Below are 26,804 nucleotides of genomic sequence, written 5' to 3'. Positions count from 1 at the left end.
AAGTCCAAAATCCTGAGTGACATCTTTAGGTATAGGGTCAAGATTGTCTGGCAGCGTCTTTAGAGCTCTGAAAAATGTCGAATCACACGCATTAGAGAGTTTCGCTGATATCAATGAAGGCAATAGAATATGTTTTCTAAGAATAGATTGAGTTAATGACATGGAACTTCTTATTACTAGCACAAACATACGATAAAATGAGAGAGAGAGAGATGTGCAGAAAAAATACAATGAAACACGTCATGTATGCCAAATTTACCATCTAAATGAAGCAATAAAAGATATATAACGGTACATTAATACATGGCAATGCCACACACACCATTTGACGCCAGTAGACTGACCAGACAGAAATTCAATAAAATGATGGAAGTAGAACATGATCTAACTTATCCTCTTTTTACCTTTTACAAGAAACAAGACAAGTTAAATCTTCAATTCTACCTAAAACAGTCTTAGGTGTTCAACTTTCCATGCATCGGTAAATGCCTCATTCCTATAATACAATTTAATTTGTGGACAGGATCACAAATTAGATGCGCTGCCTTTCCTTTTGATAAGTCCTAAAATAATAAGCAGCTTGCAGAAGTACATTAATGCAATCTTGAAACTCTCTCCCACATACTATTACTTGTTAAAACAACAGAGGCCAAATCTGTTTAATTATTCGTCTTTTAAATATAAGACTGGATACCTATGACCCTGTGTTGACAGAATGAAAAATGTAATGAGGATGAGAAAAATATAAATCATGGTAAACAATCCACTCTCGAAAAAGTAAAAAGGAAAAAAAGGAAAGGAAAGAAAAGAAAGGAAAAGTTATGAACTTAAAATTGTTTACTGCCATTATTTGTTGACAAACAAAGAGGTTAACAATTCAAGATTACTAATAAAGAATATTTTACTTGCAGTGATGAAGAGATGCAGACCTATACACGATGTGCAAATTTAATACTAAAGGGACTAATTATCAACTTGGATACAGTAGCCATGGTACAAGGCAGACATGGCCTGGTTTTTGTAGCATGACAGGTGAACATTTTTATCTAACAAGATGAAAAATGTGAACCATGAGAGAGAGAGAGGAACAAGAACAAGGAAAAGGAAAAGGAGAAGAAAAGGGTAGTGAAATAGCAGCCTCAGTCCACTACGAATTAGTTTACCAATGAGACCAAGTTTCAGAATACAGACCTTGAAATGATATCCCGAAGAAGATCTGGGGTTAGTCCTTTTTTCGAAGGATATATTGGATAAGGCCTCCCTTTTGAACACAAAGATGAATCTCCTTCGTCTTTGAGCACATCAATATTGTATTCCCTCATTTCAAAGTGATCTTCACAACGCATTGTCCGTACCTTTTTAAGATCCACAGCTATGAGTAAATTTTGCACAAAAAAGCATTTCAAACAATCAAAATAGCCAAAGCCTCACCCAAGAAAAGTTAAAGATATTAAGGAAAAAATGAAAAGGCAACATCCTAAAAAGATACTTCCTGCGACAATGAACTGAAGAAGGCTCTCAACTATGGCTCAAGTGCCTAGGTATGTACGGAAAAAAACAATATATGAAATTTAATGTAACCTGATGAATACCCAAGTTTTTTTTTTCTTTTTTATAGGTAATCAGAGAATTTTATTCCTTAAAAGAGAATACACGGGAGGTATATAATCACTTTAGGCATGAAAGGAACAACATGAAATTAGGCAACCCTACAACAGGATTTTTAGCCACTGCATTAAACCAAGTATACAAAGTCAAATAAAATAATTCTCTTATCTGCTCTGTTGTCTTTGTTTGGTCTTCGAAACATCGATCATTTCGTTCTCTCCATATGCACCATACAATGCATCCCAGGATAAGATTCCAGAGAAATTTGCTATCCTTATCGCGAAGTTTTCTCCTTCATGCCCGAACCACATCTTCTATACGCTTAGATAGCACCCAATCCATTGATTGAGAAGCCAGAATACTGTTTCAAAGCCAACGTACACCATCACAATGAATGAATAAATGATCAATTATCTATCCATCCTTCTTGCACATATAGCACCACTCGGTTACATAAAATCCTTTTCGTCGAAGATTATCCACCGTTGACACCTGCCCCCTCATAACTGTCCACAATAAAAATGCTACCCGTGAAGGCAATTTGCTTTGCCACACCATCTTCCAAAGTAATGAACTTCCCACAAATCCCAAAAGGGATTGAAAGTATAAGCGGACTGAAAAAATACCATCTCGAGCCAACCTCCACCCGCTACAATCACCCTCTCCTACCAGAATTTGTATCTCATGCAGAGCAGTCAAAAACAACGAATAATCTTCCAATTCCCAATCCTGTAAACTCCTCCCAAAAGTAATATTCCAACTATAGCCCCCATTATGAATGTCTAATACATCACCCACCATAGCAGCAGACTCTAACGCAATGCGATACAATAAAGGAAATCCCTCCTTTAACGGTTGATCACTACACCAACTATTATCCCAAAATCTAATATCAGTGCCATTTCCCACCACAAAATTTAGTTTCTCCCTAAAATCACTCCATCCCCGTCGGATATACCTCCACAAACTCACCCCATAGGAGCCACGATCCTCAATCGTACACCAACCCCCCTCCATCACACCATACTTTACCCCAATGATTTCTCTCCAAAAGCTCTCCCTCTCCACTCCAAATCACCACAACCACTTGCCCAATAAAACCTTATTAAACAAAACAAGGCTCCTCACTCCAAGTCCCCCCATCCTCATAAGCAAACAAATAGTACCCTAATTAACCAAATGCATCCTCTCCTCCCCTAACCCTGCCCACAAGAATTCTCTTTAAAAATCTCTCTAATCTATTTGCCACTGCAACCGGAATAGGAAATAATGACAAAAAGTAAGTGGGGAGATTTGAGAGAGTGGATTTGCCATACGCTTCCACTCTGCTAATCTCCTCTCTATTCTTTCCATAATATCATCCAGATATATGTACTTTTAAACCGTACCCCTAGCGGGAGGCCTAAATATGACATGGGCAATTGTGCAATCCTACATCCCAATATGCCAGCCAACTCCTCCACGTTAGTGACCTCCCCAACTGGAATAACCTCAGATTTTCCCAAATTGATTTTTAATCCAAATACCGCTTCAAAACATAGGAGCAAACGACGCAGGTTCCTAAATTGTTCATCATTCGCATCACATAAGATCAACGTGTCATATGCAAATAGCAAATGAGACACCTACAATTGGCCAACCCTAAAGCCCCTTACCAAACCCTCTCCCACAACTCTTTCAAACATCCTACTGAAAGCCTCCATCACAATAACAAAAAGCAATGGGGATAGTGGATCTCCTTGCCGCAATCCTCTACTACTCCGAAAATAACCCTCCGGCGTTCCGTTGACCATAACTGAGAACGAAACAGTAGAAATACAGAACTGAATCCATTTACACCACTTATCCCCGAAGCCGCACCTCCTAAGCATATACAGAAGGAACCCCCAGTTCACATGATCATATGCCTTCTGAATATCGAGCTTACATAGCATCCCGGGAATTCCCAAACGCAATCTTGAATCAATGCATTCATTCGCTATAAGCACAGAGTCCAAGATCTGGCGACCTTTTACGAAAGCATCTGAAACTTGGACACTACTTTCCCGAGCACCTCCTTTAATCTGTTCACCAGGACTTTCGCAATAATCTTATACACCCCACAGATTAGGCTAATAGGGCGAAAGTCCTTAATGTCGGTAGCTCCCGATTTCTTAGGGATCAGCACAACAAATGTAGCATTAAAACTTTTTTGGAACCTGCTACGTTAAAAAAAATATGTAAACACATCCAAAATTTCCGATCGCACCACCTCCCAACAAGCCTTGTAAAATGAGAACGAGAAACCGTCCGGTCTAGGGGCCTTATCCTCGTTCATGCTAAACACTACCTCCTTGATTTCATCCTCCTCAAAAGGTCGCTCTAACCATCCGGCATCGTCCTCCGTGATAGTAGAAAAATCTAATCCTTCCAACTCTGGCCTCCACTCAAACTGCTCTTGATATAGATTCTGATAGAAATTCACCAATTGGCTTCCAATTTCGAGTGGTTCTTCATAAGTTATCCCATCCACTTCCAACACTGTGATAGAGTTTTTCCGCCTATTAGAATTAGCGATTCTGTGAAAAAACTTGGTACATTTATCTCCTTCTTTCAACCAATTGACCCTAGATTTCTGACGCCATGCAATCTCCTCCATCTCCACCAACCTCTCTAATTCTTCCCTTAATGCTCTACGTTTCTCCTTCTCCTCCCCAACCAACCTTCGACTCTCCTCCCACCTATCCAACTCATCAATCTCTGAAAGACACTGAATTTTACGACAGTTCACATTGCCCACAAACTTCTCATTCCATTTCTTTAAGTCTCCTTTCAAATACTTCAGCTTCTGATCCAACACAAAACTAAGAGACCCCTGACATCGTAAGATGTCCACCAAGTCTGTACTTGCTCCCTAAAACCTTCAACTTTTAACCACATTTTCTCGAACCTAAAAGGCCTTCGTCCTCCACCCGTTCTGTTCCCCATTAACATAATGGGGAAATGATCAGAGTACACCCTCCCCAATCTTCTCTGAATGACATCTGAATACTTAGCCTCCCACTCTCCGCATATCAAGAATCTGTCTATACGAGAAAGAACAGGTTGATCCCGATTAGATGACCAGGTAAAATCTCCTCCAATCATAGGCAAATCCACCAACATATTCTCCCTTATAAAGTCTGAAAACTCCTCCATAGCCCCGTGAGTCTCCCACCGTTCGACCTCTCAATAGGAAATCGAACCACATTAAAGTCACTTCCTATACACGTTGGTAGATTCCACCAAGCCATCATTCCAGCCAGTTCATCCCACAAGCCCCTTCTACTGTTATCAGTATTAGGCCCATAAACACCTATGAACATCCACTGAAATCCATCCCCAATGTTTCTGAACGACATCAAAATTGAGAACAATCCAACACTCACCTCCTCCATCTCAAGCACTCTGGTGTCCCACATGACTAATATGCCTCCAGAAACCCCTGATGATCCCATAAACTGATACCCTACATGCTGTCCCCCCATAAGCTACTGACCACCGCTCTCGAGATGACCTCCATCTTGGTTTCTTGTAAGCATACAAGATCCGCTCCCCAGCCCCTTAACAGATGTCGAACACCCATCCTTTTCCCCACTTCATTAAGTCCCCTTACATTCCAACTAATGATTCGTGCTATCATTTTAACAGTCCAGCATCCCTCCCCAGTACTCCATTCTTGGACTCACCACTCTTGCCATCATAATTAACTGACCATTCAAGCCTCTTAAGTTCACGACCGCCCTTTCTTCTTAATTTACCTTCTTGTTTACTCATCTCCTGTCCCCTATTAGCCTCCAAATTTTCAAACAATTGTAGTAATCTGTTTTCGTATCCATCACAAGACACGCCCATTAACTTACTGAAATCCTGAATTTTCTGTAGAACCCAGTTCGAAGGCGAGTGTCCAGCTTCAAATCTGATAGAACCCCAACTGTTAAAGCTGACTGGTTTAATGTAAAGATGAAACTGAAAATGGAAATGGGTAATTTTATTAAAATGTACGTAAGAAAGGACTCCAAACAACCCAAAGCATTCGAGAGGCTCGGGACTCTCCCACTAGACTCAACATACACGTGAATGAATGAATATCCCAACTCCCCATTACATTTATCGACAATTTGCTAGCTATCTATGACCCTTTTACACCTTTTGCTAACAACCTATGGAATACTCTAGAATTGTTGATGGCTTGGGCTGCAATTTTATTGGATGTCTATCAAAATCCAATCAATTCCCCTGTTTCCTCCACCTGTATAACATCACTTTCTATTTCTCCCTTCTTGGCTCCATCTACCCACAACACCAGTGCTTTTTCCATCCCCAAGTCACTTACCTTCATTAACTTAGAGTTCCTTCTATTATATGTGTGTCGCAACCCTTGTTGTCAAAGGTGTCGCGTCGTGCTCTATCACCCCTGACAGTACATGCCTCGTCCCTTGGTCACCTAGGAAAAGCCCATCATCGTGTGGGACTGTGTCCATTGCACCTATCGTTACTGTCTCCAAGTTCACCAAACTCGGTTCCCCTTCTTTAGACAAAGGTACCACCTCTCGGTCTACATCGGTCCCCGCGTCGACCTCATCCATAACCATCCCCTCTAAGACATCACCTTTGTCATATTTAGATTGTCCCTCATCCGTTTCAATCCGATCAATAGACTCACAAGTGATTTCGAGTCTTCCCTGCTTTACTTAATTATGTGCCGATTCCTTCTTATTCAATTCTGATGCTTGTTTTCCAACAGCTGGATACTCATCAATACCCACCCCACACTTGTGGCAACATAACAACTTCTTGGGACTCATTTCATATCCACTTTCCACTAGCCTAATCAATTCCTCCAACGCTCCTTTCAATTCCTGGACACGGGCCATAATTTCAGCCCTATTCAAACAACAATCCTGACCTTTGTTTACACTAACATTGACAGTCATCTCCTTTTGCTGTTGCATCTGCTGGTCAGCATAATTCGAGGCATGTAAGTTTGCTATTACGTCTGCATAAGTCAATCTTTGTCGATTACGTTCATTCACCAGTCGACGTTTGGCCTTATCCCTAGCAACAAAAGAATCGACAACAGTTTGAAACACCCGCGAGATTGATGCCCATCCTTCTCCATTCGCGCCTTCCGGCACCATCACAACTCCTTTTCGACGCCTATCCCCATACTGCGCTATCATCAAGTACCTACCACGGCGGTTCGCACAACGTTGTGCCAAGAAGGTTCTTGATGACTCATTGAACTTAGAAACGAAATCCTCATGCTTACTAGTTACCCTCAACTTGTCCACCATATTCACCATCCAAAGTGCACCGAATCTTCCCAAACTAATTGCATTCGATATCTTCGAGCCCCATTCGGTCAATCTAACAGTACCAAGATTGGTAACAAAAATTGCAAACTCCTTCGCCTCAACTCGAAAACTATGATTGAAGGCCACATCGAATTCATCCACAAACTTCGTTCCCTGATTGTGTGTGAACGGCATATTAGACTACAAAACAGGCATCGTTACTGGAATAGAGACATTCTGCCTGTCATTCTGGTTCGCCGGCGCCGACGAGTGGCAGTCACGCGCCGGCGAGCGAGTCCCTCAACGCCGCCTTCCGACGTGCGTGGGTCCCTCAACGCCGCCACCCTCGTCGGAATCGCCTGCGCAAACCACCGGTCAGGCGCGTTTGCCAGGCAGGTGGCCAAATTTTGATGAATCTGGATCGGCTTCCCCTGTTTTCCCGCCTGTACTCCGATATTGGCATCATTGTCTCTAGCTAGGGCGGCGGTGCTAGGGTTTCCACCTAGGACCGCCGCCTGTTTGTGTGGTTTATTATGTGGCGTGAGGCCGGTGAATGGGGATTGGCCGGTCGAAGTGATGTTGCCGTCGCCGACGACTGTCGCGACCGGTGGTGATGGGGTGTTCGGTGACTGGCTAAGGGTGTGGTGTTTGGATGTTAGGGAGGAGAGATCCATTTTTGTGGGAGAGATGTCACATAAAGAAAAACGATGAATAAGTCAATCAACTAAAATGAGGATTGTTGTTGGGGGGGGGGGGGAGGAAGATCTTGAATAATAGAAAATCATCAACACAACTTCATCCACTTGGCTGGATTCAACCACCCAAGTTACTGCTTTTGGTTGCATTCAATTGGCTTGTATGCAAGTTATAGTGGTAAATACATTAATCTAACTCTTCCATCTCCCTTTAAAAAGGTACAGCATAACCATTTTAACGTCCCCATTCTATACCACCATTACCACAGCCATTTGGTAACACTAGGGATTGCCCATATCATTTAAATAAATTTGTCATCTCAAATGCCACTACCAAAGATTAGAGCCCAAATTTTTCACAAATTACAAATGATAAATAAGCATTAAAAGAGTGCACCAACCATCAAACAATTAACCAACTTCATAATCTAAACTTCGTAGATCAACAGATCAATCCCTTGCTTGTTTGCTAAAGAGGCTGACTCTGAACTGGAGTACAGAGTAAAATTCAATACAGAAGGAACTAATCATGTACAAGTATTATCAGATAAACAAGTGTCAACAATATTTGAACAGCATTAAGAATTTAAGTATAGCAACCCCACCTTACCACTAACACACACAAGATCTCCTTCCTTGTGCTTATCCTGAAGACTTCGGAGGAAAGGTTGACATGTGAAGCGGGCACCACGGAAAAATTTCTTTAAATGCAAATAAATTTTCCTTCTCTTGCTTTCGGCTTCATTATCCATGCACTTGGAATTTGCCTCAATATCTGCAACCTCACAAGCCACAACAACTTCCAGAAATGAAAAAGAAAGACTAGCTCGAATTCCCCTGTAGAAAAAAAAAATGTTGTTTAAAATCCAAAGTCAGATATTTAATCACTACGAAATTATCCTGAGAACATGATTCGAAAGGGTTAAATAAGAGGCATCTTATTAACCAAAAATGCAGCTTGTAGGAACAGATTTACATACTGTGAAACCTGGGAAGCAAGCATACCTTTGGCTTTATGGAAACTGCATACAGAGCCAATCAGAATATTCGTGACTATGTCCTAATAAACTTAAATGCCCAGAACTCCATAAATGGAGTGTTGAAATTTTTCAAGAACAACTTTGGTTACTGTAATTTTTTTTTAAAGAATAACAGATATCATAGAATTAGAAAAATGAATTAGTGACCAACATAGAACTTTTACGAAATTACAAGACCTGAGAATATTTCTTTCATGAAGAACATTGCAGGGAAAGATGTGAAATGAGAAGATTTGCATTTTTATATAGAGGAAAAGTTCATGACACTAGGGATTGCCCATATCATTTAAATAAATTTGTCATCTCAAATGCCACTACCAAAGATTAGAGCCCAAATTTTTCACAAATTACAAATGATAAATAAGCATTAAAAGAGTGCACCAACCATCAAACAATTAACCAACTTCATAATCTAAACTTCGTAGATCAACAGATCAATCCCTTGCTTGTTTGCTAAAGAGGCTGACTCTGAACTGGAGTACAGAGTAAAATTCAATACAGAAGGAACTAATCATGCACAAGTATTATCAGATAAACAAGTGTCAACAATATTTGAACAGCATTAAGAATTTAAGTATAGCAACCCCACCTTACCACTAACACACACAAGATCTCCTTCCTTGTGCTTATCCTGAAGACTTCGGAGGAAAGGTTGACATGTGAAGCGGGCACCACGGAAAAATTTCTTTAAATGCAAATAAATTTTCCTTCTCTTGCTTTCGGCTTCATTATCCATGCACTTGGAATTTGCCTCAATATCTGCAACCTCACAAGCCACAACAACTTCCAGAAATGAAAAAGAAAGACTAGCTCGAATTCCCCTGTAGAAAAAAAAATGTTGTTTAAAATCCAAAGTCAGATATTTAATCACTACGAAATTATCCTGAGAACATGATTCGAAAGGGTTAAATAAGAGGCATCTTATTAACCAAAAATGCAGCTTTTAGGAACAGATTTACATACTCTGAAACCTGGGAAGCAAGCATACCTTTGGCTTTATGGAAACTGCATACAGAGCCAATCAGAATATTCGTGACTATGTCCTAATAAACTTAAATGCCCAGAACTCCATAAATGGAGTGTTGAAATTTTTCAAGAACAACTTTGGTTACTGTAATTTTTTTTTAAAGAATAACAGATATCATAGAATTAGAAAAATGAATTAGTGACCAACATAGAACTTTTACGAAATTACAAGACCTGAGAATATTTCTTTCATGAAGAACATTGCAGGGAAAGATGTGAAATGAGAAGATTTGCATTTTTATATAGAGGAAAAGTTCATGAAAAACGTTCTTTTGCCATTTGTCTTTTCTTGTGTTGTTTATTAATTACCTTATTACTCATACTTTTAGATAACATTATTTTATTGGTATAAGGGTAAATTGCACAAATAGTCCCAATGTTTGATCCCTTTTGCACTTTTAGCCCCCCATTCTTTTATGGGGACCGCGGGAGAGAGTTAGGGATAGTGTCAGGCGAGGGGGTAAAGAAATAGTGAATTCCTTCATTACCCCTGCTCTTTCAATTATATGAGATGAATATGCCAGCTCAATGTTTTTTCTCCTGGACGATATGGTGAGTAGGAACAAAAGGTGCCAAAAAATTAATTGCTGGGAAGTTAAATGCCAAGAAAAGAAGGTTGGGGATAAAAGTGCAAATGGGGATAAAAGCACGGGACTATTCCATAATCTCGCCAATGTATACCAAAAAACTTAATTTTTAACGAACAAGATTTAACTTCGAGAGTAGATAACAGCAAAAGAAAGATAGTTAAAAGCGAATGCCAATGATCCAGCTCAAATAATTGCAGCACCATCTACAAAATTTTGACAACTAATATTTTGAAAACCCTAGTTCAATCCTTCAATGACCCTGTAAATGTCTTGCAGTGAAGTACCCATTTACCCCCCCCCCCAACCCAAAATAAAGGAATTTGAACCAGTTGATAAGACATTTGTGGCACCAAAAAAAATTCACGTCCCTGGCATTTTGTATCCCATTGTAAAGAAATATGCCTACACAATTGGAGATCTTGTCATGTCAGTAGTTGAGTTTCTTATGCTCCAGCTACATAAGCAGTACTTTAGTTGTGCCAGCCCAGGTTCCAATTTATAAGTTCTCTCTGAAGTAAAACGTACAGTTTATTCATAGAATAGAAAAGAAGACCAGATCCATATGATGAGCTTTGTAGAAGAAGTATTCGAGTCACATACACATTTGAAATACTATGTCCAGTGTGCTTATTGTGAAATCATGAGCTAGTGCATGGTCGTACCTGCCTACACAGAGTCACACACATATTTGAAATACTAGGTCCAGTGTGTGCTTATTGTGAAATCATGAGCTAGTGCATGATTGTACCTGCTTAGGCACCTAAAAATATGTTCTTGCAGAAGAAGAAATTATAGAACTTGACTCAGAAAATGTCACAAGGACAAGATCCACATGATGACCTCTAGTTCACTTGCACACTGAAAACCACATAATCAACAATGGTGGAAAATAAGAATTGAAGAACTTAAAACGTTGTGTGCATCTGTCTTTTCTACGAAGAAAAGACAGTCTTCATTAATACCTGCAAGCATACTTTAGGTTAAGGCTAACATCATGAATTGTTAGTCTAAGTTGCATTAAGTATACGTGTGTGTTCAGACCATAATGGAAAAAGAGGTACCGGTGGCCCGCACCAAACAGATAAGCAAATGAATAAAGACACCTATCATTTGCTGCATTCTGAAGTATCCAAGTGTGTTTGATAAGGAAGCGGGAAGGAATTTGATAGAAGACTATAAATTGGTAATAGGCGTTTATTATTATTATTATTATTATTATTATTATTATTATTATTATTATTATTACAATACTTAACATTATGTTGGGGTTCTTACATTGGTATTTTTCCTATTAGTGAACTTTAGTCAATTCATTTATTTTCTAGCGTACGACTCTTGGCAAGACCTTTAAATAAGCTCAAATTTAGGGTTTTGAGCACACCACTCAATGAATTGAATAATTGAAATTGTCAAGTTTAATTTCTCAGGTTAATTTAGGAGTAGACTCTAGGTTAGTATATCAAGGTTTGTTTTTCTTTCATTTGTGAGAGAATTAGTCATAAACTTGTACGCTCCTCCATCTTTCAGCGCAAGTTGTCCTTTGGACATATATATTTGGTTAAAGGCAAAACGAACCGGAGGTTTCAGCTTATTTTCCAAGTTGTACCAAAATCAACAAAAAGTTCATAATTTCCACATACATCATAGCTCAAATAAAACACAAAGATGTTATATCTGCTAGCATGATCAAAAACATATATCCCATTAGAAAATTGGAGAACATAGATATATTTAGAAAACAACGTTCTCAAGCAGTAAAAAATAGTTATTTTCAGAATAATATAAAGTTGACCTTGAGGATATGATTTTCCCAACAAAAATCAAGTACTGTCCATCATCAATTTCCACCTCAGCATTTTGTAGATCAGCATAGGTGCGGGGAAAGTGGTGTAGCAATTTCCGTAACTGCAAGTAAACAAGCAGATCCATTACAATTCAACATCTAAAGTAAACTGTGAGAATCTCCGAATAATCTTTTGATAGCACACCGTATGAAAACCAGAATTATCCAGCTGATTAAGCTGCCGTTTACTCAGCCCAGATATGCAGCTGATAGATTTATCAAGAATATCTGCCACTGATATAGTAGTTTGCTGGGTCTGAAAGCTGGAACTGCTGCAAGGTTGGCCCCTAGGGAGACGTGAATCATTTTCCACTTGTGTCTCTAAAGATGGTGACTGAGAATACATAGGAGATTCCTTGAATTTTTCTTCCAGGAGATAAGAGCTGTCTTTTGAAATCTCTGCATATAGAGAATCCGTTGGTCCGTACATACAATTTGGATCGGCCCAGTTTGTATCAACAGGACTAGGAAGATATCCTCCTAGAATTTCAGGTGCCAGAAGTTCCCTGCTTCCAGAAGAGGGTGTGGTTCCATCATACAACTCCACAGTTGGGAAATATCCCAAAGTGATGGAAGGAAATTGTTTGCATGCCAAGGAGACATCAAATTCGGTATTTTCATGAGACTTTTCTCTAGCTCTTGCATTGTCAATTAAGTCATCTAGACCATTGTAACCCATCAATACTGGTTCCTACAAACAAATCAAGTTTTAACCATGTGAAAACTTCTCAAGTGCAGAAAATATCATTATTCATACTTGGGAACAAAGCACCATTATAATTCAAAAGCTAAAGCCAGAAAGAAAATGAAAATAAATAGAAGGTGTATAATCATCATACAATGGTTAAAACAAGCACTTGAACATGTAATGCAGTGCCCCATGTTATTTTCCATGTCATAATGTTAGCGATGGTGTAATAAGTTCCTTTGGAGGACTGATGAACCAGACCCTAAACAAGGAAAATGATCATAGAAACAAATTGATCAAAAGCAATCAAAGAATAACCATAAGCTAGAAACAAGTGAGGAATGGGGAAGCAAAGTACAAGAAACGGTTGCTAAATGAGAAAGTAAAATGCATTCAACTTATAGAGAACACCATCAATTCCTTAATTCCAACTGGCATTCTCCATTCTAATAGCCTACTAGCTACTTACCACCAGTTGAAGATTGGAGCTGAAAGAGGGCTCGCCCTTCTTGCACCGTTCCTACCTACCTACCTCAACCCCACAAAAAGATTCTTTTTTCACCCAAAAAACAGCATATATTTTTAAGCATCATCAACATTTGATCCTGACTGACTGTGATCTCAACCTGTCAGCATCTCAAATTTGGACAGAATAAAAACAGTTCCCAGGCAGACCAGAGTTTCTAATATGCCAAAAATGGTTGAGAAGTAATTTAAAATTAGACGCTTACACTCAAATATACATAGACATACACACACACACACACATATACATATACATGTGTGTGTGTGTGTGTACACATACACACACACACACACACACACATATATATATGTACATACGTGTGTGTGTGTGTGTGTGTGTGTGTGTGTGTGTATATAAACAACAATAATAATAGTGCAATTAGAGTTAATATGGCACTCCGACAAAAAACAGAATTTCATGAAACTTCAACATCAATGGAACCAAGAATCAGATGGAAAAATCCTATTGTTGAAAACAAGCATTCCAAACTCAACAAATACAAGAAAGTATTATTTTAAGGGAATCTCATAAAAGTATGGATGACGAAGGCTACATGATGAATAAGGAGCAGTTAGAGTAGGTGACACCTTCTGTCAAGAAGAGATTGTGTGATAAGAACTAAAGGTTCCTTCATTGGATTCATGGTATGAGACAGTTATGATAAAGGTTAATCATTAGCGATACAAAGGGACCAAGGCTCTTGTTGAAGAACTATGGATTTCTTTGCTGTGGCACTTGGTTAGCAAGTTGTACCTATGTACTACATGACATGACACTTGACACATCAGACTAGAGAAATTAAGCATGACTCCTTGATACCTGACACAAGGCCATAATACTAAGCTAAGTAACAAGATGTATTTTACTATGGCCCCGTTTGTTTCCCATTAATATAAGAATGAGAAAGAAAAATATATCCGTTACGGGGTGAGGCCCACACAAAAGATAGAAATTCAAATATGGTGGCATGATGTGATAGATAACGATTATATTTTTCATTTTAATAGCCAAATAATGAAAAACAAACAGGGGCTATATATGTCTGGTTATCATGTATATTTTCTTTGGTTTATTTAGATAAATAAAATATCATTTGAACAACCTAATATTGGTTCTTCTTGTGAAGTATCCGACCCCACACCAATTCTAAAGTCAAGATGCTTTTCAATTGAATAACCATGTCCAATTTTGGATCCATAACCCATGTACTAAGAATCAAAGCACCATAGTTCAAAAAATTCTACTAGCTAAGGAAAGGGGTGTGAGATGGAGGACATGGAGGCAAAAAGGAGAGAAAAAAAAAGATGGGGTTTTTCTCTTTTAGCGTAGCAGCCCTCAATGGAGGCTCACACGATGAGTTATTAGCTCAGTAGTAGAGTCTACCCAACACCCCTAATAATTGCGTCAATGTGACTAGGCTGTGAGGGCTCTCGGCCACATACATAGTTCAAAATGCTCATAGCACATGACCCAAGATGTGGAGGGGGATTATATGGGACTAGCTTGGTCACTGCCTAAGAGCATTCTCCTTTCATTTGCTGAATGACTTATCCTTGAGGTTGAGTTACATACTATTTTGGAGGAGATCCTACTGGCCACACAGCTTGGGTTATCAGATCTTTGGTTGAAGACCGACTCAAAATTGGCAATTAACTGCGTCACTCGAGATGCGGGACCATGAGCCATCTGGGATATTCCCAGACGCATCAGAAACCTCTCTTTGAATCAAGATTCAATTTTTCGTAACTACAGAAACAGGAACCAAGTTGTTGTTTCACTTGCCACTGAGGGTTGGGACCATTGTTGTTTCCAGGAGTATGGACCTCCCCACCTTTCTTGCCTGATATATGCTCTTATTCAGACGCACAGATATGGTCTTCCCAACTTTAGGGGTCATTAGAGATTTTTAAATGTTTTATCCTTGTATGAGAAGTAAAACTCCCCACTTATTTCGCTTCTTTCTTTGTTCTACTATTTTATTTTCGAAAGTCAGGTATATGTCCCCCACCATTTGTTCTTGTATGTTCAATATATTACGTGGCTGGGAAAAAATAACCCACATCAATCCATTTTGGTAGAGCCTAAACCTAGTGAGGTTGTGTTGATATTTTGCTAAAAGAAGAACAGACAGCTAATGCATTCCACTTTTTGAATATGATTCTATGGTCGATATGTTACCCCTAAAAACTAAAGGTGGCCATGTTAAATGGTCTTTCAAATTGGTCAAGGCTCTCTACTTTATTGCTATCAATTGTTGTTTTATTGAATTTACTTGATCAAAAAGATCATTCTTTAGTCTTAGTAACAGAATGAGAGACACAAGCACAAAATAGAATGAGATAGTAGAAGGAACAACAATACTTTCCATTTTCTTAGGTTCCATTTCATTTAATTAGGAGTAGCATCATACAGCATTAAACAACACAAGCTAATTACTCGTCATTCTATTCGGTTCCTATCACTAGGGCCGGACAAAACTAGGACTGTCAATGGATCAGATCTGCTCAAATCCAATCCGATCTGTTAAGAATAATTATCCAATCTGATCCGATCCGATAATCCAACAGATATTTGAATGTCAAAGTCCATAACCGATTAGCTATGTTATCAAATATTTGATCCGAAATTGAAAATATTAGATTTTCATTAAAAAGCATAGCCACAACAAGATTTTAATTAATTATTTATTTTACAGAAATATTTGAGCTATCTCGATCGGCTAACTTATTATATTAGAAAGCCCAAATCAATTTTTTTATCCAAGTAATGCTCCTTCGAACTCCTTTTTAAAAAAGACTCATCTTGGAATGTTTTAGTGAGATTCGAATGTGGGATACTAGCTTTTTAAAAAATTCTATTCTTCCAATGATTTAGTGATCTTTTAATGTAGGATACTAATCATAATTATTTGTTACTAGTTTACTTCGTTATTTTCATTAAAAATCATAGCCTCAATAAGATTTTAATTACAAACAATATCAATTTGAACAAAGTAAATTATTTTAGACATTAAGGGTCTGTTTGATTGCGAATATGGAATTTAGGTGGAAAGAAAATGAATTCCAGGGAATTGAATTACCTAGAAATTGTTTTCATGGAAATTGTAAATTATTGTGTTTGATTGTATAAACTTTTCACGTGGAAAATGTTGAAGTAAAAGTATTTTTTGATGTTCGTTTGACTTTGTTTTACGTGAAAATTGTCAATTTCAGGGATATCCTCTTTTACAATTATTCCTAAAATTTGTTCCCATTGCCAACAATTAAAAAAAATAAAAAAAAAGCAAAAAAAATAAAAATAAAAAAAGGTGGAAAACCAAAAACCACCTATCCCCTAGGAAAAAAAAAGGTGGAAAATCACGCTTTAAGGTGTTGTACCTAGAAATTCATGGAAAATCAATTCCCTGGAAAATTTTGTCAATCAAACAGGCCAAAAGTGAAAGTTGGAATTCGAATTCCAAGTTCCATGGAAAATTTCGTGCAATCAAACGGGGCCTAATTGTTAGTTTTTTTTGTTATAAAACAATTTACTATAGTAAATCTACTCAATAAATTAATTATTATTTTTATTTTATTTTAATTAATAAAAAAATTAAATCTCTTCAAAATTTTCAATTCAAAATATTATACTATTATATAATATTATTTATTATTTAAAATTTACATGTAAAGTATAATACAATTTTCAAAATGGAAAAAACTGTCATAAATTATGCGATAATATAATTATAATAAATCTGATCGGGTTGTTATCGGATCGGATTGACCTATATTCATATTTAATTCATTTAGTTAACAGATTATCGGATTCGAATCTCGATCGGGTTATCGGCTTAAAACCCTAAATCCATCTCCCATTAATTTTATCGGATTCGGATCAATACCTAATCCATTGACAGCCGTAGACAAACTCCCGAACCGAATCGATTCAGATCAAACAGGACCAGACTTGAAATGAACCGAATCGAGCTGTTCTTCTTAAATTAAATAGCCGAATGGGTATCTATTCTAGACCAAGAACTGTTCTAAATAAGCTTGCTAACTAATTAATTGAGCCTAAACTCAATATATAATTTTCCTATTTCTAATTTCCAACCCAAGCCCAACTTAAAAAAATTGACCTTAAGTTTTACCCAAATCTATTTTTCTACCGTAATGTTGTTTCTATAGTTTTGAAGAAATCGAATTGAAAACTCAGCTACGCCTCTCTTCATTATTGTTAGCTCGATATAATTCTCTTCCTGTGATTTTAAAGATCAAATTTATGAAGAATTCAACAACAAAATGTGCAAAAGATACATAATATTGGACAACGTTATTTTATAAAAGCTAAGATTGAATATATCATTAGTTGAATTAATATAGCATTATTGTAAATATTAAAAAATTTAATTATTGTATATAACCCAAGAACCAAATGGAATCAAATTGAACTAAACTGAATGAAACTGAACCTGAACGGTTCTATAATTAAATTTGGACTCGACGGCTCCACTTACTAAACACTCAAAAATTTGAATTTGCTTTAAAACCGAACCAAATCGGACAATGTCTAGCCCTACCTGTCACCTTGTCCTTAATCATGTTTTTTGCCATATTTCAACTACTTTCTTTGTTGATCTTGTCTTTATATAGCTTTCTCATATCTTTGTATTGGTGGTAATTCTAGATCTCATCAGATTTACAATCTCCATCAAATAACTTGATAAAACTCATGTACGCCAGCATCAAGTTCCATCAGCACTTCTCTTATCTAACAAATTCATCATTTAGTTTTTATTTCAGTGATATTTCTAAGACATGCATTCATTTTCTTTGAAGGTCACTAAATCAACAAGAAAATAGTTTATTTATAGAAAATAAAAGAGTATTCTGTTCAAGCAAAGGGATTGGGTGTTCATTACATTAGAGCCAAAAATGATTTTTGAACCAATTCCATGATTTTAGAGCAAACTGAAAAGTAGCTCGAATTAATAATTTGAGAAAATAAATAGGTGAATTGACTAATCTAATACCAATTCACATCAAATTTAACGAAAAAGAAGTATTTTACAAGAAAAATATCAACAAGAATCCCAAAATTTGAAAAGATGGTGTTTCAATTTAGCCCTTGTTTGGTGGGTGTTTGATTTATAAACACTTTTGGTCAAACTTACTTTTTATCCACACATTTTGTAGGATTTACAAGTAGTACTCACTTATCCACCACTCATTTTAATCTATTTATAAATTAAACCAATTATAATCACCTACAAACAAGCTTTTAAAGGCGATAAAAATCAATGCACAGAAATAAAAGAATCGTGAATGCTAAAATGAAGATAAATTTTGTTATCTAGAGTGTATGCACATACTAGAACGGAACAGAAAAGTATGAATTTAATCCGTCATCCTTATCAAGCAACTTTGATTGATCTAAAGCACTTGCCTTCTCAAAACCAGCTACTCCCTCCAACATCTTTTCTGAAAAGTTATGCTTTGAACGGAAGCATAATGTTAAAATTTTTGATGGGAGAAAATTATTAAACCTGTACAGAATTGGAGACAATTAAAACAATACTTAAATATCAGCTTGTGAAGAAAAGGAAAAAAAAATGAGCACAGAGACATCCATAATACCTCAGACTTCTGCCAAAAATATTCCTGTATCCTCTCTCAGCTTCAAAAACTATAGCACGTCTCAAGCATTTCTCACTGAAACCCTGTGAAAGGGAATCTCATTTTTAATCTCTTCTTAGGCACAATTAGAAATCTTGAACAGTAAATTAATAGAATTACACATGAGAAATAGCAAACCGTAGTAATGTTACTCGTAAATGTTTAGGCCCTGTTTGATCCACATTATTTGAAAAAAATACATTCTTAAATAGTGATTTAACATCATTTCAACCATATTTTTCAATAAAATAACATGACACGCAAGTCCAAAAATTTTCCTTATTTTTTAACCACACATTTTCCATCAATATACTATTCAAAAATACATTTTTATGAAAATAATGTGGCTCAAACAAGGGCTTAATGTATAAGTCAAGCTGAAGTGGAATGGGATTTCCTCATGAAAACATTTAGGGCCTGCTTGGGAGTTTCTTTTTCACCGGTTTTGGGTGGCACCATTTATGAGGGATTGAGAAAACCGATGCTTGGACACTAGTTTTAAATGGTTTGTTTCTTACAATCCACCAAATCGGTTGGTTTTGTCCGTTTCTCATATTCTCTTCTAATTTTACCAAATAATTATTTACAACTAACCTATTTAGTTCAAAACTAACTTGTAAAAAAATATACATTAATTATTAAAAGATGGGGGGAAGAAACTTATACACACCATGCTAAATAAATACACAATTGATGCTCCCACTGCCATATACCCCAAGATTACACTGTGAATAATAGCTCCCTAAATGATACAGCCATTGAACCTGCAAAGCACAACAATACAGTCAGTGATAGATTCAACTAACCATAGTAGACCTATGAAAACAGAATTAACACGTGTTTGATGATCATATGAAGACTTGAAATTTAGCGTGTTATAGCCCATTGAGAAGAGCAATATCAATCTGTACTACTGGGTATAGAAGTTATCTGGTCCCGTCAATACGGTTTCATGTAAACACATTACAACGACAGCCTGCTATAATAGTAGAGTACTATATTTCACAGAATAGGCAAATCTCTGCCAACAAAATTCTGACTGCAATTCAGTTAACTCAATGATCGAATAACAACTTTTATACTAGGTATGAGCACAAAGCTAAGACCATATCAAGGATTTGCTCTTGGAAAAGATATAAGTAATAACTGTAGAACCTGACCAAAAGGTTGTTGGTTGCTGAAATACAACAAGCAAACTGTGTCATGAGATTTGACAAAATTTTATGTCAAAACATATGAGCTCAATAAGTGACATAAAGATTTCAATGGATGATTTCATGTAGGTAAAGTAAATCATGTAAGGTGATTACATATGAACTATATAACAAAAAGGTTTAAGAAAATCTAATACTAAAAGTAAAAAATCACTGCATTTATTTCAATCTCCCTTAGTCTACCGATGTACCTTGTGGTAGGTAAAACATTGGTCGCTATAATCCTGATAGGCAGAGCACTCTGAATGAATAACATTTTATCAAAAAAGGTAGGAGAAAGTAAGAGAAGATAGGATGGCCTTCAACACCAAAGAGATATAGTAACCTACTTATTCATTTGAAAAGATCAATATTCTATCAGGATTCAAGACCTCACTTATATATTGAAGATAGGATGGCTTTCAACTTGAATGGGGCATTCTAGAAATTATGAAGTATGTAGTTTGATTTCTCTAGTTCCACAAGTCTTAAAGGGACTCTGACCAATCTGCCAGCAAACTAACAGATATTTGTAATAAAATTGCTTAAATTACATTACATGCTTGAACATTTAAATATCGATAAATCAAGGTTTCTTGAACCAATTTTGGATATTTTGTGTATTCTAGCCCCCATTTGGCCCCCATTACATCTCATCAAATTAAATTAATTTTTTCTACCCCACAATCTTCAATAAAAAAATATTCCAAGTTCATTCTTTTACAACCATCCATTTAAAAAAAAAAAAAAAAAAAATAAACTATTATAATGAAGGGGGGCCTAGTTTTGTAGCTGCCAAAAAAAAAAAGATAACAAGACATAGGAAAATTTTGTTTCTTCTTTTTTGTTCTAGAAATTAAACTCTGTGATGGTTGCAAATTCTACAATACTAATAATAATAACAACAACAACAACAACCTTGTCAAAAAGACACCATTTTTCCTTATAAAAAAATAAAAAATAAAGAAACCATTTTTCGACTAAGAAATATCTTTACCAGTTAGTCGTAATTTCCCAGTTAAAGATACAGAAACCACAAAGGAAAAGAAAATGCACGAAACACAGTAACTCTCATCGAAGACGATAGACACAAAGTACACTCATATAATCGATACACCCAGAAAATTACGAGCAACAGACAGAGATTTCGCGAGCCCAGAATATTGAATTTTCATTATATCATAAGGTAAACGTACCCATATAGTAAAAGTCACAATTTTGAGTGTAAAATTGTCGAAAAGGACTTAAACAAGTGAGAAATGGGACTACTCTGAAACCCATTGGACAAACTACAGCTCGATAAAGAAATAAAGAGAGAATTGAGTAGAGAAGAAAACAAACCTGCACTTCGTCAGTAGACAATTGGAAGTTATGAGCAAAGCTGTTAAATATTCGGAAGCAAGCAACATCAATGGCCGGGACATGGATACTTTTTGAGAGAATAAAGCACGTGAGTCTCACGTGGTGACTCGTCCCGGTTCGAGCAGCCCTCCTACATTTCAGAGGAATATTTTAGCTACAAATTTCATAAATCAGCCTTTGTTTGGAGAGATTTTTTTATTTGGTTTGTCACTATTTCTTTTTATGAAAATGTCTATATTACCTTTAATGAAATGATTCTTTCTATATTACAACATATGTTCTAATTTTTTAAACATTTTATCTTCTATTTATTTTATTTTGGATATTTGAGTATAAAATCATTTTATGATCTAATAAATAAGAATAATCCATAACATATATATCATATTTTCTTAATAAAATATCATATTCTTCAAATGGTAAATTTGTATTTTTTAATTGAGATATAATTTTTTTATTTTTTCTAACATTCTTTCTAATAAATTATCTAATCTTTCAACTGTATATCCTGGCATTTATCAAAATAATCATCATGCAATTGTCCCTGCGATTCTTTTAAGACCTTTAAAAAGATTCATTCTAATTTTAGCAAAAGTTTAATAATTTTATTTTAAGTTTGATCTAGACTTGTATTCTTAAAATCGAGTGACCTTCGAACTCTGAATTTGTAAACTACTTCCGGCCTCCTGCCTTCACGGAATTGTTACTATTTCAACTACTTGCTCTCACTGTATCAACTTCTAAAGAATAAAATTCTAGACTTCTGTTAAAGAAAAACTCTCTTTTTGCTAAAATAAGAAGGAAACTTTCTATTAGATCTTTCAAGAATCTATGGGAAAAAGATTTGGAAACTCATATTGATATCAAAATATTGGAATTTTATTTCTATTAGGATTGATACAAGACTTTAATTTGGTACAAGGGGTTTCCAAAAAAACTGATTTTTAAATTGAGAATGGGCTATTGCTTACAACTCGAGAATTCAAGATAGGATGAGATGATTTTATTCTATGGTAATGTCTCTATTTATACAATTTTTTGAGACTCGATTACGTCATTGAATACATCAGCAAAGTACACTTGCCTTTCTATTTTATTCCCCTTGGGCCTACATCTTCATATGTTGGTTCAACTTTTTTATCCAAATAGCATCTTTTTCTATTATTGTTCTTTATCTTCAATGTCTTCATATGTAGTATTACTGCCCTTCATACACCTTTATCAAAAGTAGCTTTATCCTCTTCTTACATTTTTTCACATACAGTTGGGGCACTCCCTTAGCTGACAAGATTCTTTCATAGTGGTAGGACATTCTAAAAATTGATGTATATCAAATCTTGTAATATAGTCTTTTAAAATTTCTGATTTTACATATCTTCCATTGGATACCAGCATCCAATTCTCATATTGGCATGGGCACGAGAATTTTTTATCAAACAAGTTTTTGGCAATGTTGTAGATGACTTTAATTCTAAGTGCTCTTCTATGTCTAATTCATGATTTTGTTACTGTTGGGACTTTTCTGTTATTCTCCGTAACATCAATTTGGAAATTGGCTGCAATATATCCAATTGAGATTACGTGTTCAACTGGATAGTAAACAATTCCATCATATTACGGACTGATTGAATATAATTTTAAAAATATCTTCCTTCCCTTGGTAAATCTGGATACCTCCTTAATGAATACATCATAAAACTTTGAAATTTCAATAAAGTCTTTTCCTGGATAAATCAAATCCATGAATCCATAGTCTGTCATGATTTTTATAAATGAAGGGTCATCTCCTTTCACAATTGTTATTCTGGGGTAAACATTATTTCCCGAAAAAATAAAATATGAATCACTTATTTTTATTTCATAAGCGATTTTGACTATTTCGGCATATTTTTCTTTGTTTGGATCTAAAGGGATTTTGTCTTCTTAGTCTATGATGCTGATTGTTTTGGTATCTCTTTTATCTCCATATATCATAACTTTTTTAGTTGATGATACAGAAATGGAATCTCCTTTATTATCAGTTGGTATGTTGTCACGTCTGGGTCCACTGCTGCTTCCAGCTGTCCCTGTTTGGTATTGATTTGGAAAACTCATTTCTAAGCTCTTTGATATATATGTTTCAAACAGTATATTTTTTAATTGTGCTGCAATAGCATCAACTTGATTTTTGAGTTCTATGTCATATTTATGATGTTCAGTGGTGATATTAAACAATATTTTCATATTTGAGTTGGACTACTTTGAGGTCCATTACTAGGTCTAATAAGTTTTTGTTTTAACAATTCTTTTATCTAATTTTTAAATTATTGTGTATCTTCTATTGTATACATCATTGGTTTTCCTCGTATTATAACATTTTCTGTTAATTCTATTTTAACTTTTAGGTTATGTGGTTTCCAAAATAATAATGGATTTTCGCTATAAACCTTTTCTAATTGTTCAATGATTTTTTCTATATTCATTTCTATTCCTGTTTTTATAACATTTTTATATAATATTCTTTTATTTTTTATTTCATTATTAAGAATTGTTTTTTTCTCCCATCTATCACCACGCTGGGCTGACCGAACTCTATAAGGTTTAAATTCTCTAGGAATTTCTAATAAGTGTCCACAAGGTGTTTGTAACATTATCATATAATTATTTTATTTATAATATTGAAATTGTTGTATGAAATCATTTCCTAATAATATATCACATTCTAATTTATCATATTTATAAATTTTATTTATTGTTACTTATTTACTTCCAAGAATTATATTAACTTTATCAGCACTATTAATTATTTGAGTACTTTCTCCTGTAACACCAATTATTTTTTTGTTACAATTATTATTCCATGATTTTATTAAAAAACTTTTAAATATTGTTATATCACTTCCTGTATTTATTAAAGCATAGGTTGTTATATTTGTTTCTACAATAGTAATTTGTATATACACTGCTAATGGAAAATTTATCTGATTATTCATCTAATTCTTTTTGCATAATGTAGTTTATCTATTATGAACAATATATAATCCTTCTCTTTTTATACTATAATCTTTTAATCCGTTTAGAAAACTCATTCTTAAAAGTATATGAGGATTTATATCCATACTTTTATCTATATAACATGGTACTAAGAGATCTATTCCTTCTATTTTTATTGGTACTTTAACTTATAAATTTGTTATATGTACTTGACCATCAAAATTTACATATTTTTATGGCTCGATTTTATGAGTTATTAGTCATTTGTTTCTAATCGATACTATATGACATTAACTAACCCTGTATCCATTAATATATTTGGTCCGGTTATATTTTCTCTTCCATTATAATATTTTCCTTCTATTTTCATATTTCCAACATTCCTATACAATTTTATTTCTTTTATTTTGTTGATTTATTCTAACTGGTTTTTATTAGGTATTTTAAAACTTTTTAATCTTTTAATTAATTTTTCATCCTTAAATGTCATGTTATTAGAACATTCTCTTTCATTTAATTCTGTTATTTCAAGTTTATTTTTTGCTATACTAAATTCATATTCTTCTGAAATTAAACTAATTTGTTTATTTGGTTCTATTATTTTACTAATATCTTTGCATTTTTTATGAATTTCAATATATGGTTTATTGGAATAAATATTCCCATAATTAGAATTGGTAAATGTATATAAAGCTCTACATTCTATAGTCATGATTTGATCACTTGGTTGCGTAATATCATCTCTATGAAGCTTGAAATGTAGTCCTAAAACTTCATTAAAAATTTTATCTGTTAATGATACACAATATTTTGGATAACATGTAAACATAATTTTTTGATTTGCTAAATTTCCTTCTATTGTTCCTAAATGACTTTCTTTTAAATTTATTATTCTTCCATCATGTAAAGTTATAGTTAAGGGTGAATTTATTCCTTCTCTAAATAGTGATTTAAATATTATTTGTATTCCTGCTAAATAAGCATATTGGATTTTTTCACTTTGTTTTTTACTAATATTTGTTAAAAGTTAATCAACTGTATTTCTTGTTAAAATATTTAATTTATGTTACCCATAAGTTGTTCTTACATTTATGATTTTTTATATTTTGTGATATTCATTTATTGCTATTCTTTCTCTTTTCCAAATTCTATCAAAGACTTTCCATTTTCCTATTTTTAAGTCTAATGATAATTTTTGCAATTTTCTAAACTTGTTATTGTCAAAAGTGAGTTTTAATCCATATCCTTCTACTCGTTCATATTTTTGTATATTAATATTATTACTTTCTATTTCTTCAATTTCTTTATTCAGATCTTCATTCATCTTTTTCTGTTTCACTTATATATATTTCTTGATCATAGTATTCTTCAACATCTGATATTTTACTCAATTCATCTTTTATTTCTAAATATTCTTTTTGTAATATTCTGACTTTCTTTTTATCACAATCACGACTTATATGACTTATTTCTCTACAATTTCAACATTTACATTGGCTTTTATTTTTCTTATAATTCTTATTTTTCTGTTGATTATATGGGTTATTTTTTCTTTTATAATATCTTCTTCTAAATTTTATATATTTTTTATTAAAATTTCTAAAATTTTTAAACTTCTTATTTTTATATTTTCTTTTATTAATTATTCTTTCAGGATTACATCCCTATTGCACATGGATTTCCACATCTTCACAACATATTTTAGTTAATTTTCCTGATTTTTTCATTAATTGTCTTTGTTGACATATATGTGCAAGTCTTTCAAATAAAAATTTTATTCTTGAACCTAACGTTCTGGGTATTTCAGCATTATCTTTAACATATTTTTCAAATTCTATTTTAAAATATATTCCCCATGAACCTAGTAACTTATTATAATACATATTTTGGTATATTTCTTGATTTTCATTACTATAAAATTGAACATAATAGTAATTTTTAAATTTACAAGTATATTCTTTAATTTTACACATATCACATATTGTTAAATTTATTAATTTTATTCTAACATTATCTTTTTCTCTTATTGATTCACTTCCAACATTTTTTATCCAATTTTTTCCTAGAAATTCATCTGAAATAAATTTCACTAATTTTTCTATATCTTGTCTATCTGATTTGATTATTTCTGTTTGTACATTTCTTTTTATTAATGTTTTTGTATCATTGCTCATTCCTTCTCATCAATTTCTAACATCTCCTTCAAATGATGCTATTAAGAAATCTATTATTCTTTCATTATTTTCCCTTGTGTCATATTTGTTATATAAAAAGAATAATATTATGGA

General features: G+C 34.6%; 1 protein-coding gene across 1 annotated transcript in view; it reads right to left on the bottom strand.

Moving 5' to 3' along the window:
- LOC111396335 (ATP-dependent DNA helicase homolog RECG, chloroplastic) overlaps positions 1 to 21,678 on the bottom strand; it is a 35,488-nt gene extending 13,810 nt beyond the window's left edge. The window contains exons 1-9 of the mRNA XM_023022744.1: positions 21,523 to 21,678; positions 19,659 to 19,752; positions 18,950 to 19,032; positions 18,759 to 18,858; positions 12,957 to 13,067; positions 12,263 to 12,808; positions 12,067 to 12,179; positions 9,248 to 9,479; positions 1,192 to 1,355 (exon numbers count right to left, since the gene is read on the bottom strand). Coding sequence (XP_022878512.1) covers positions 1,192 to 1,355; positions 9,248 to 9,479; positions 12,067 to 12,179; positions 12,263 to 12,808; positions 12,957 to 13,067; positions 18,759 to 18,858; positions 18,950 to 19,032; positions 19,659 to 19,697 — 1,388 coding nt within the window. The 5' untranslated portion in view covers positions 19,698 to 19,752; positions 21,523 to 21,678. The remainder of the gene's footprint in view (positions 1 to 1,191; positions 1,356 to 9,247; positions 9,480 to 12,066; positions 12,180 to 12,262; positions 12,809 to 12,956; positions 13,068 to 18,758; positions 18,859 to 18,949; positions 19,033 to 19,658; positions 19,753 to 21,522) is intronic.
- Positions 21,679 to 26,804: the final 5,126 nt, after the last annotated feature.

The sequence above is a fragment of the Olea europaea genome, chromosome 6 (assembly GCF_002742605.1).
Source record: "Olea europaea var. sylvestris chromosome 6, O_europaea_v1, whole genome shotgun sequence".
Classification (NCBI taxonomy): Eukaryota; Viridiplantae; Streptophyta; class Magnoliopsida; order Lamiales; family Oleaceae; genus Olea; species Olea europaea.
This window is presented reverse-complemented; position numbering and strand designations above follow the sequence as displayed.